The sequence below is a fragment of the Cylas formicarius genome, unplaced genomic scaffold (genome assembly GCF_029955315.1).
Source record: "Cylas formicarius isolate icCylForm1 unplaced genomic scaffold, icCylForm1.1 PGA_scaffold_6__28_contigs__length_40554024, whole genome shotgun sequence".
Classification (NCBI taxonomy): domain Eukaryota; kingdom Metazoa; phylum Arthropoda; class Insecta; order Coleoptera; family Brentidae; genus Cylas; species Cylas formicarius.
The window spans coordinates 10114140-10126357 of NW_026844347.1; the positions used below are offsets into that span (position 1 = coordinate 10114140).

The 12218-nt window shown below is 33.8% G+C and overlaps 1 protein-coding gene across 1 annotated transcript; it reads right to left on the reverse strand.

The window, feature by feature from the left end:
- Nucleotides 1–168: 168 nt before the first annotated feature.
- On the reverse strand, nucleotides 169–10352 carry LOC132702753 (uncharacterized). Its single transcript, XM_060671488.1, has 3 exons — nucleotides 10227–10352; nucleotides 3178–4119; nucleotides 169–447 (listed from the first exon to the last, which is right to left on the reverse strand). The coding sequence occupies exons 1-3, from the start codon at nucleotides 10350–10352 to the stop codon at nucleotides 169–171; spliced, it is 1347 nt and encodes a 448-aa protein (XP_060527471.1).
- Nucleotides 10353–12218: the final 1866 nt, after the last annotated feature.

A 12218-nucleotide genomic window follows, 5' to 3' on the forward strand; every position in this document is an offset into this window, starting at 1 on the left:
AATGATAAATAACACTCCACAATTGCACGATGTTTTTTAAAAGATATTTTGATCAGTCAATTAAGAAGTGGTCAATTGACTGGTCCCAACACTAACTATAACATCGTTGACATCTTCTAATGCTTAGTTACAAATATGTTATGTATATAGATTAAATAATAATGAAGATCAGATACCGCCCTGTCCTAACTCCTCGCTTACTCTGATAGTTGATCTTCTAAACATATATTTGCTTCCTGTTGCGAGTATTGGTTTGCTATTATCTAATATCATCAGCCTCTGGGCCTTTAACGTTTTGCCATATCTGACTCTGTCGAAGGCACGTATGTAATTGTCATGGTTGTACATCCTGATGGTTTTGTATTGGTATTTGCATACTAAACAGCGCCTAACCTGTTCCGAAACCATTTCCGAAACCAAATTGAGTATTCCTAATTTTGCAGCTTTCTATCAAATCTTCACCGGATTAGCGTTAAAAACATTTGACTCATCATACGGTAATGGTAATATTTTTTCATATTGTCCAATAAAAGTAACTAAAACTAATAATAACATACATGCTATTTTAAAAGCCGGTTTAATTAATTAATTAATTAAAACATTAAGAAAGCAGGTATTCTTTATTTTTTTATTAGAGAGAATTTTAACAAGATGTACGCAGTCGATAATACATATTATAATTCAGAGAATCAGATTTCGACATGCATAATGTGCAGAAGGAATAATGGACCCTTACATTCTTTCAAGATTTTTTGAAATAAGGAATGACGATGCAAGTATAATCATTTTAAAATTGAAAATGCCATCAATAACAAGACCTACATTTTTACATTAGTGTTTAAATGAGATTGTACTATTCGTGATTTTTGTATGTTCGGTTAGCCTGGAGGCTGCAGTAACTGTCCATTCGAAGGATATGCTTAAAACTAATCTAGTATAAGACTCTATAGTCTGGTACAAGTTCTATATTTGACCATAATTGAAATAAGGAAAATGCCATTCTAATATAATGGATGTCGAACTTCTGGAGAGGGTACAAAGAAAGCTTGTAGAGCTAGCTTTGGAGTTACGTGATATGACTTAGGAGAATCGCATAAAAGCCCTAAAGCTTACAACAGATGTGGATTGCAGAATAAACCATGCAAATGCGCAGTACGCTGTTTAGTAATTATATTCTGAGAACCGCCTAAAAGCCCTAAAACTGAAAACACAGGAGGATCGCAATATAAGAGCAGATCTAATCACGATTCTTAGATATGACATTTTTCTTTACTGAGTCATGAAGGAATGCTGAGCGGTAATGTAACAGGTACGATGATGCAGGGATGCATCACATAATTTTATTTTATAAAATTACCTACGCCTATGGCCTGTATCGAAATTTTGCGAAACTGGACGGAATTTCCCATTTTCTCAATTTAAAATTTTCGAAAATTGTGATAAAACTAAAAAATGTGACACTTGATGAAATGAAATAATCTATCGAACCCTTCACTGGGAATTCCCACTTACCATTGAAATAAAAAATAATCAACTGAAGTGTGGTAGATAGGAACTGTATATATATATACGTATACAACAAGCGAACGGATGATATCCCGGAATATATCTGTGAATCAATACGTGAACATATATATATATATATATATATATATATATATATATATATATATATATATATATATATATATATATATATATATATATTTTTTATTGGATGATTCTTAGGGTTTGGTCCACAGTGAACAAAACTCACAAATAATTTTAAAACACTGTAATTGTCATTGACGTTTCGACCGGCAACCCAGGTCTTTCTCAAAAACTGCAAAACAAAGGACAAAAAAAGCGTCTAACACAGAATATCTTAAACAGTCGACATATACGAATTTAAAAATTACAAATATTACAAAAACAAATGACATATATTAGTCATACTCACAAATTTATTATTTTTTTTTTAAATGTCTATTATTAGCGCTGTTTGTGAAAAAGTACCACAACATACATCATTGCCAAAAACAATAACGTTCTTGTTTCGGCGTACGAATCACAAATAGAAGTGGAAAATAAACATTCATTGTATCTGATGTCTTTTTTTTTCCCTCTTAGTTTTTATTTATTTATTTTTTTAGAGTGTACGTTTGTGTTAAGTTTAAGATCTACTGATACGCAGTGAAGCATCTGAGCATTAAAATGGTCTACTTTAACAATTCGAAATAGATTTCACTCAGGTGTTTTATGTCGGTTTTCGCGTTTATGGCGTTTTTATTCCTTTGAATATGTATCATCTCAATTATTTCCCTTTTTTGTCTGTTTGGTTCGGTAGCGAGTATTTTTGTGTCATCGAAGTTAATGGTATGTGTTTTCTCCGTTATATAGCTGCTGATGGCTGTTTTGTTTTTTTTGTGATACTTATGACCATTGATGCGGTTCTTCAACAGTTGGCTAGTCTGTCCAATGTACACTTGGTCACAGTCGTTGCATGGTATTTGATATACAATGTGACTTTTTTTATCTTTGGGTATTGGTGTTTTTAGTTTACTGAAATTCCTATTTAACAAATTTTGACCCTTGTGGCAGATTGTTACAGAGCTTCCCTTAAACACATTCGAGATTTTTTCCGACAAATTTGGTATGTATGGCAACGAACAATATTCTCGTTTTGATGGTTGTGTGTTTTCCTTAACAGAAATCTTGTTGTAGAATTTATATCCTTCTTTTAAAAATAGAGTTAATTAAGGCACTTGGGTAATTGTTTAGTTTTAGTGTGTACTTAGCCTTATATAAAGCTTCTTTTCTGTACTCTGGATCAGATAGATTTATAGCTCTTTCAGCCAACCCGATAATAACAGTCTTTTTTTGTGATATTGGGTGTTGGGAGTGAAAATTAAGGTATGGTCCAGACCATGTATCTTTTGTGTACCACATCGTTCTGATTTTGTTTTCCTTGCGTATTAGCGTCATGTCTAAGAAGTTAATTTTGTCATCTTTTTCATATTCTATGGTAAATTTTATCTTTGTATGATATGAGTTAAAACTATTCAGAATGAGGTCGCCCTTTCCTTTAGGTATTGCTAGAAAACAGTCGTCGACATATCGATAGAAACAGGGTAATTTAATAGTCATTTTGTCAATAACTGTTTTTTCTAGGTCTTCGAGAACAAGTTGCGCAATTACACTCGAAATAGAAGCACCCATGGCACAACCGTCAATCTGCTTGTAATATTTATTATTATATATGAAATAGGTCGAATTTAGAGTTAATTTTATGGCTTCCACGAACTCCTCTAGTGGAATGTCTGTGTGAAGTTTGATCATGTCCCATTTTTTATTTATTATGTCTATAGCTAAATCGATAGGAATGTTTGTGTAGAGGGACACTACATCTAGAGATGCTAAAATGTGGTCATGCGGTAGAATGATTCTGCTAATTTTTTCTTTAAACTGCCACGAATCTTTAATATAGTATTCATTATCATTCACTATGTTTTTTAAGATGTTTTTTAAGAATTTTGATAATTTTTCGAAAGGGGACTGAGTGCAAGAGACAATAGGTCTTAAGGGGATATTTTGTTTATGCAGTTTTGGTAAGCCGTAGATCCTTGGGGCGATAGCATTATTAATTTTTAAGTGTTTTGCAGTTTGCGGCGAGATTAGGAGAGCTTTTTCCCATCGATTTATTATATCGTTGTTATTTTTTTGAAATATGTTTGTGGGATCGTTTTTTAATTCGCTATATGTGGCCCTATCTGATAGAAGTTCATTTATTTTATTGTCATAGTCGGTAGTGTACATTAGAAAATGTTGGGTTTCTTTAACTTTTTTAACTAACATATTTTGGGTTTGGTTAGCAGTCCAGTTTTGCTTATTTTTGTAGTTTCTAATAATATTACAGCATTTTGATCTATAGTCATTCCGTGCGTCGGTTGAACAGTTTCTAAGAGCTGACTCAATACTGCTGATGATGTTAGGAATGGGTATCTCTTTTGGTTGGCTGATAGGTACGGCAAAATCTGGACCAAGACTAAAGATCTCAAGCACGTTACGCGGAATATAAATATTAGTTAAATTTTCTACCCAGTTCTTATTTTGTACTATGGTATCCATATTATTTTGATACTGTTTTAGAGATTGAATTTTTTTACAATTATTTTGCTTAATTTTATTAAAACCATCTTCAGTTTTGCGAAACACTATTTTTAAAAAATCATTCAAATATATTTGAGGTATTCTGCCAACTAAGTGGTTGTAAACAATGTTTTTTTCCCTTTCCAAAAATCTCAGAGCACTCGCTGTATCAGTGATCAATAATTTGAGGGTACTACTTACAAACTTGTTCATAACTTTGTCTTTAAAAGTACGCAGGTTATTCGCGCAAACAAATTTTACATGCTTTAGGTTATTAGAAACTACAAAAATAAGCAAAACTGGACTGCTAACCAAACCCAAAATATGTTAGTTAAAAAAGTTAAAGAAACCCAACATTTTCTAAAACAAAACCCTAACATTATAACGTTAAAACCTGATAAGACTAACAAAACAGTCATAATGTACACTACCGACTATGACAATAAAATAAATGAACTTCTATCAGATAGGGCCACATATAGCGAATTAAAAAACGATCCCACAAACATATTTCATAAAAATAACAATAAATCGATGGGAAAAAGCTCTCCTAATCTCGCCGCAAACTGCAAAACACTTAAAAATTAATAATGCTATCGCCCCAAGGATCTACGGCTTACCAAAACTGCATAAACAAAATATCCCGTTAAGACCTATTGTCTCTTGCACTCAGTCCCCTTTCTAAAAATTATCAAAATTCTTAAAAAACATCTTAAAAAACATAGTGAATGATAATGAATACTATATTAAAGATTCGTGGCAGTTTAAAGAAAAAATTAGCAGAATCATTCTACCGCATGACCACATTTTAGCATCTCTAGATGTAGTGTCCCTCTACACAAACATTCCTATCGTTTTAGCTATAGACATAATAAATAAAAAATGGGACATGATCAAACTTCACACAGACATTCCACTAGAGGAGTTCGTGGAAGCCATAAAATTAACTCTAAATTCGACCTATTTCATATATAATAATAAATATTACAAGCAGATTGACGGTTGTGCCATGGGTGCTTCTATTTCGAGTGTAATTGCGCAACTTGTTCTCGAAGACCTAGAAAAAACAGTTATTGACAAAATGACTATTAAATTACCCTGTTTCTATCGATATGTCGACGACTGTTTTCTAGCAATACCTAAAGGAAAGGGCGACCTCATTCTGAATAGTTTTAACTCATATCACACAAAGATAAAATTTACCATAGAATATGAAAAAGATGACAAAATTAACTTCTTAGACATGACGCTAATACGCAAGGAAAACAAAATCAGAACGATGTGGTACACAAAAGATACATGGTCTGGACGATACCTTAATTTTCACTCCCAACACCCAATATCACAAAAAAAGACTGTTATTATCGGGTTGGCTGACAGAGCTATAAATCTATCTGATCCAGAGTACAGAAAAGAAGCTTTATATAAGGCTAAGTACACACTAAAACTAAACAATTACCCAAGTGCCTTAATTAACTCTATTTTTAAAAGAAGGATACATAAATTCTACAACAAGATTTCTGTTAAGGAAAACACACAACCATCAAAACGAGAATATTGTTCGTTGCCATACATACCAAATTTGTCGGAAAAAATCTCGAATGTGTTTAAGGGAAGCTCTGTAACAATCTGCCACAAGGGTCAAAATTTGTTAAATAGGAATTTCAGTAAACTAAAAACACCAATACCCAAAGATAAAAAAAGTCACATTGTATATCAAATACCATGCAACGACTGTGACCAAGTGTACATTGGACAGACTAGCCAACTGTTGAAGAACCGCATCAATGGTCATAAGTACGACAAAAAAAACAAAACAGCCATCAGCAGCTATATAACGGAGAAAACACATACCATTAACTTCGATGACACAAAAATACTCGCTACCGAACCAAACAGACAAAAAAGGGAAATAATTGAGATGATACATATTCAAAGGAATAAAAACGCCATAAACGCGAAAACCGACATAAAACACCTGAGTGAAATCTATTTCGAATTGTTAAAGTAGACCATTTTAATGCTCAGATGCTTCACTGCGTATCAGTAGATCTTAAACTTAACACAAACGTACACTCTAAAAAAATAAATAAATAAAAACTAAGAGGGAAAAAAAAAAGACATCAGATACAATGAATGTTTATTTTCCACTTCTATTTGTGATTCGTACGCCGAAACAAGAACGTTATTGTTTTTGGCAATGATGTATGTTGTGGTACTTTTTCACAAACAGCGCTAATAATAGACATTTAAAAAAATAATAATAAATTTGTGAGTATGACTAATATATGTCATTTGTTTTTGTAATATTTGTAATTTTTAAATTCGTATATGTCTACTGTTTAAGATATTCTGTGTTAGACGCTTTTTTTGTCCTTTGTTTTGCAGTTTTTGAGAAAGGCCTGGGTTGCCGGTCGAAACGTCAATGACAATTACAGTGTTTTAAAATTATTTGTGAGTTTTGTTCACTGTGGACCAAACCCTAAGAATCATCCAATAAAAAATATACAAGGGTCCAAGAAAAGCATATTTTTCAACTCTATATATATATATATATATATATATATATATATATATATATATATATATATATATATATATATATATATATATATATATATATATATATATATATATTCTCACGTATTGATTCACGGATGGAAAAATGTGATGACACTATACTCCGGGATATCATCCGTTCGCTCGTTGAACCCCGACTGGAATCCTGCATCCGACTGGAATCCTGCAAATCCTGCATCCGATTGGAATCCTGCAGACGTTTCGCCAAAATCTCACTTGGCATCTTCAATGCTCGCGAAAACACTTCGAACACTGGTGTAATTATTTAAGTATCTTCATGCTGACTAAGGAACTCAATACCTCTGCTTTGCTGCTGATCGTTGGTACTTTTTTAGCTAAAATGCTTTAATTATTATTATTATCTTAACTCTTAACAACGATCCGGCGACGAACACGGACTAGCACAAAAAAACCTTCTTTTTCTATGGACGGATGGTCGGTGTGGTGGGTGCATGGGCAGCCCCCCCCCCCTTGGGGCCAGTCAACCAACGACTGTACAGCGTCTGCGGTGGCGTACCAAGACCGAGGCGCAGGAAGCAGCCACTGAACATCCATCTTCTTAGACACGTGCGAAAGCTAACTTCTTCGGAAAAAGAGAAAAAGCGACAGGAGAGCAAGTGCAAGTAGATTGGATACCGAAAAGGAGAAACAAGGAAAGAAGGAAGTGTCATTGGTACACGAAGTAGATGGCCCAGAAAATTGCAGATCATCGGGGATCCATTTGCAAGGAGAAGCTCACTCACCAGAAGCCCTATATTTAATAAAAAAGAAATTGTTGCCATGGTCCAGTCAAATGAAGTATTTAAACAGAATACCAAAAGGAAATGGGAAGATACTCCCACTTCAAAACTGAGTATGCTAAACAATAGAGATGAACTTGTAGAAAAAAAAGACCTTATGAAGTTCTTGCTCAGAATTAAAAGAACTTATCAAATGTAACCCCTACACTAAGACAGAAATAAAAAACACTATTAAGGATGTCCATTTTCATGCGCAAAAGATTATAATGAAATATAACGAGAAAGAAGAGTATCTCAGAGAGTCACTGGATGAAACAAACACACAAAATAAAACGGTAGATGCTGGCGTACAAGTACATTTTAAACCTGAAATGGCGACCAAAGGAGTACAAGTAAGTGTAGGCAATCACCACAGAGAAACAGATCAAATAATAACAACCCTAGGAAATTTGAAGATCTTTCAGGACTATTGAATCAAAACTGGCCAGAAGAAGTGTAATAAGAGCACAACTGTAGAAACAGGAAACAGAAAAGACGTGAAAAAGGACTCGCAAAAGTAATAATAAAAAATGTGGCAAATATTACAAAAGCCACCACAAGTCGTGCGATCGATGTGGAAGGACGTAGGTACGTCTATATTCTTCAATACCATATTCAAAATGTAGGGGTAAATGACACGAAGGAGTCCTATAAACTAGCGGAAGATTCTAAGAAGCTAGTGTACGAACAGACCAGAGGGAGTTGATTAGAGCCGCTGCAGAAAAATTCTAGAGTACCTATTTCACAGCGGTGATATAAGAGTAAAATGCTTTGTACCGGGAAAGGCAAATGAAGAAAAGAAAAGCCGACAGACATGGAAGAAGAAACTAGGAAACGAAACTGTAACCGTAAAGGCAGCTGGCAATTCATATGCTGACTTACTGAAAAACAACAAGTGGACATTAACAGAATAGGGGTAAAAATTAAAACCATCAGGAAAAATGATGCTATAATCTTTTCTGTTGAGGGTGGAAACGACATGGCAAGTAACATAAAAAAAAGAGCTTCAAGAAAAAATACACGACTGCGAGGTCACAACGAGGAAAAACACTATAACGCTCTATATCAGAGGTATAGATATTGCAATATCTCAATCTGAATTCATAGATGCACTAAAAATGAGTACAAACTTAGATGAAAGTAAAATTATAATTAAATCAATGAGACCGGACAAGTACGACCAATTCACTGCAACAGTAGAAATCCCGAGCATTCCAGTAGAAGAGGCACTCTTGCTTATAGAAGAAAACGAAGATCTTCCGCCGTACATAATGGATCTGTCAAGACATTGCCTGAAAACGCTTACTTTATGTACAACGGGAAAATTTATATATATATATATATATATATATATATATATATATATATATATATATATATATATATATATATATATATATATATATATATATATATATATATATAAATAAAATATAAAATAAAAGTGATAAAAATAGAAACGAATAACCAAAGCACGAACGATATTTATGAAAACAAAGGAAACTTTGTGAACACTTGACTTGAACAGCGAACTGAGAATCAGAATTCTAAAATGTCATGTTTTTCACTTAAGCTTCACTTAAGAGGACTTCTATCCTTAGCGGGGTGGATTGAGTAACGAATGAATAAGTACTTCGACTACTCAATAAATCATCAGGCATGTATAATTATATATATATATATATATATATATATATATATATATATATATATATATATATATATATATATATATATATATATATAAATTTTCCCGTTGTACATAAAGTAAGCGTTTTCAGGCAATGTCTTGACAGATCCATTATGTACGGCGGAAGATCTTCGTTTTCTTCTATAAGCAAGAGTGCCTCTTCTACTGGAATGCTCGGGATTTCTACTGTTGCAGTGAATTGGTCGTACTTGTCCGGTCTCATTGATTTAATTATAATTTTACTTTCATCTAAGTTTGTACTCATTTTTAGTGCATCTATGAATTCAGATTGAGATATTGCAATATCTATACCTCTGATATAGAGCGTTATAGTGTTTTTCCTCGTTGTGACCTCGCAGTCGTGTATTTTTTCTTGAAGCTCTTTTTTTATGTTACTTGCCATGTCGTTTCCACCCTCAACAGAAAAGATTATAGCATCATTTTTCCTGATGGTTTTAATTTTTACCCCTATTCTGTTAATGTCCACTTGTTGTTTTTCAGTAAGTCAGCATATGAATTGCCAGCTGCCTTTACGGTTACAGTTTCGTTTCCTAGTTTCTTCTTCCATGTCTGTCGGCTTTTCTTTTCTTCATTTGCCTTTCCCGGTACAAAGCATTTTACTCTTATATCACCGCTGTGAAATAGGTACTCTAGAATTTTTCTGCAGCGGCTCTAATCAACTCCCTCCGGGAGTGATATTTTACTTCTGGTCTGTTCGTACACTAGCTTCTTAGAATCTTCCGCTAGTTTATAGGACTCCTTCGTGTCATTTACCCCTACATTTTGAATATGGTATTGAAGAATATAGACGTACCTACGTCCTTCCACATCGATCGCACGACTTGTGGTGGCTTTTGTAATATTTGCCACATTTTTTATTATTACTTTTGCGAGTCCTTTTTCACGTCTTTTCTGTTTCCTGTTTCTACAGTTGTGCTCTTATTACACTTCTTCTGGCCAGTTTTGATTCAATAGTCCTGAAAGATCTTCAAATTTCCTAGGGTTGTTATTATTTGATCTGTTTCTCTGTGGTGATTGCCTACACTTACTTGTACTCCTTTGGTCGCCATTTCAGGTTTAAAATGTACTTGTACGCCAGCATCTACCGTTTTATTTTGTGTGTTTGTTTCATCCAGTGACTCTCTGAGATACTCTTCTTTCTCGTTATATTTCATTATAATCTTTTGCGCATGAAAATGGACATCCTTAATAGTGTTTTTTATTTCTGTCTTAGTGTAGGGGTTACATTTGATAAGTTCTTTTAATTCTGAGCAAGAACTTCATAAGGTCTTTTTTTTTCTACAAGTTCATCTCTATTGTTTAGCATACTCAGTTTTGAAGTGGGAGTATCTTCCCATTTCCTTTTGGTATTCTGTTTAAATACTTCATTTGACTGGACCATGGCAACAATTTCTTTTTTATTAAATATAGGGCTTCTGGTGAGTGAGCTTCTCCTTGCAAATGGATCCCCGATGATCTGCAATTTTCTGGGCCATCTACTTCGTGTACCAATGACACTTCCTTCTTTCCTTGTTTCTCCTTTTCGGTATCCAATCTACTTGCACTTGCTCTCCTGTCGCTTTTTCTCTTTTTCCGAAGAAGTTAGCTTTCGCACCTGTCTAAGAAGATGGATGTTCAGTGGCTGCTTCCTGCGCCTCGGTCTTGGTACGCCACCGCAGACGCTGTACAGTCGTTGGTTGACTGGCCCCAAGGGGGGGGGGGGGGGGCTGCCCGTGCACCCACCACACCGACCATCCGTCCATAGAAAAAGAAGGTTTTTTTGTGCTAGTCCGTGTTCGTCGCCGGATCGTTGTTAAGAGTTAAGATAATAATAATAATTAAAGCATTTTAGCTAAAAAAGTACCAACGATCAGCAGCAAAGCAGAGGTATTGAGTTCCTTAGTCAGCATGAAGATACTTAAATAATTACTAGTTGAAGTTTTAAGAATCAAATAGTATGATAAAACATATTTCATAGAAACTTGCACAGGCTACTGTACTGCTTTTTACAAAAATTCTGGATTCCTCCTGCGTCGGTTTTTGCTGAGTCGAACTTGCTAATGTTGCTAACGAACTTGCTACAGACCCCTTAGATTGCCACCTTATTACTGCGATTTGTAAAAGCTTTATTTAATATGTATTTATTAATTATATAATTACAATTTTAAATACGCAATACAGCGGAATGTATTAATATATTTTGAGTTTCAATTTCCTTGCCTTCCTTCCTGGTTCAGTTTGATTTGCTGGCCCAAAAATGCCTACGAATAGATAAAATCATTAATACGTTAATTATTACAGTCATGACTCTAAATATATACTGATAAATAGGCAAATTGTAAACAACATCCGTTACGCAGACGATATCTTTATTCCTGCAAACTCGGAAGGACAACTACACTCTGTAATGAATAGGATGACCTACCTACTACTGCCGCACTGGACGTATGCAAGACCAGAGATAATTTTAGGAAAAAAAGCGGTATTATTTAGGATAGAGGAATTTATGAGAACGGTACTCCTCGAACTTGTTGACATGCCTGGGAAGCGTCATCATTGAAAAATGGAATAAAAGTGATAAAAATAGAAACGAATAACCAAAGCACGAACGATATTTATGAAAACAAAGGAAACTTTGTGAACACTTGACTTGAACAGCGAACTGAGAATCAGAATTCTAAAATGTCATGTTTTTCACTTAAGCTTCACTTAAGAGGACTTCTATCCTTAGCGGGGTGGATTGAGTAACGAATGAATAAGTACTTCGACTACTCAATAAATCATCAGGCATGTATAATTATATATATATATATATATATATATATATATATATATATATATATATATATATATATATATATATATATATATATATATATATATATATATATATATATATATATATATATATATATATATATATATAATGTATATAATACTTGATCATTATTATCGCCGAATTCAAATATTTCAAAATATACCATACCGTTCCATATACATTGAGAGAAAGTGCAGCTTCACCACGCCTTAGTAGTTAATAT

Bases quoted from the DNA above. Each gene is read 5' to 3' on its own strand.
- LOC132702753 (XM_060671488.1), bottom strand. From the start codon at position 10,352: ATGAAATATAACGAGAAAGAAGAGTATCTCAGAGAGTCACTGGATGAA. The intron at 4,120-10,226 runs GTAAGTGTAGGC...TCTCTAAAACAG, and splicing joins TGGCGACCAAAGGAGTACAA to TATCAAAATAATATGGATAC. The intron at 448-3,177 runs GTAATTGCGCAA...AAGATTTGATAG, and splicing joins TGGGTGCTTCTATTTCGAGT to AAAGCTGCAAAATTAGGAAT.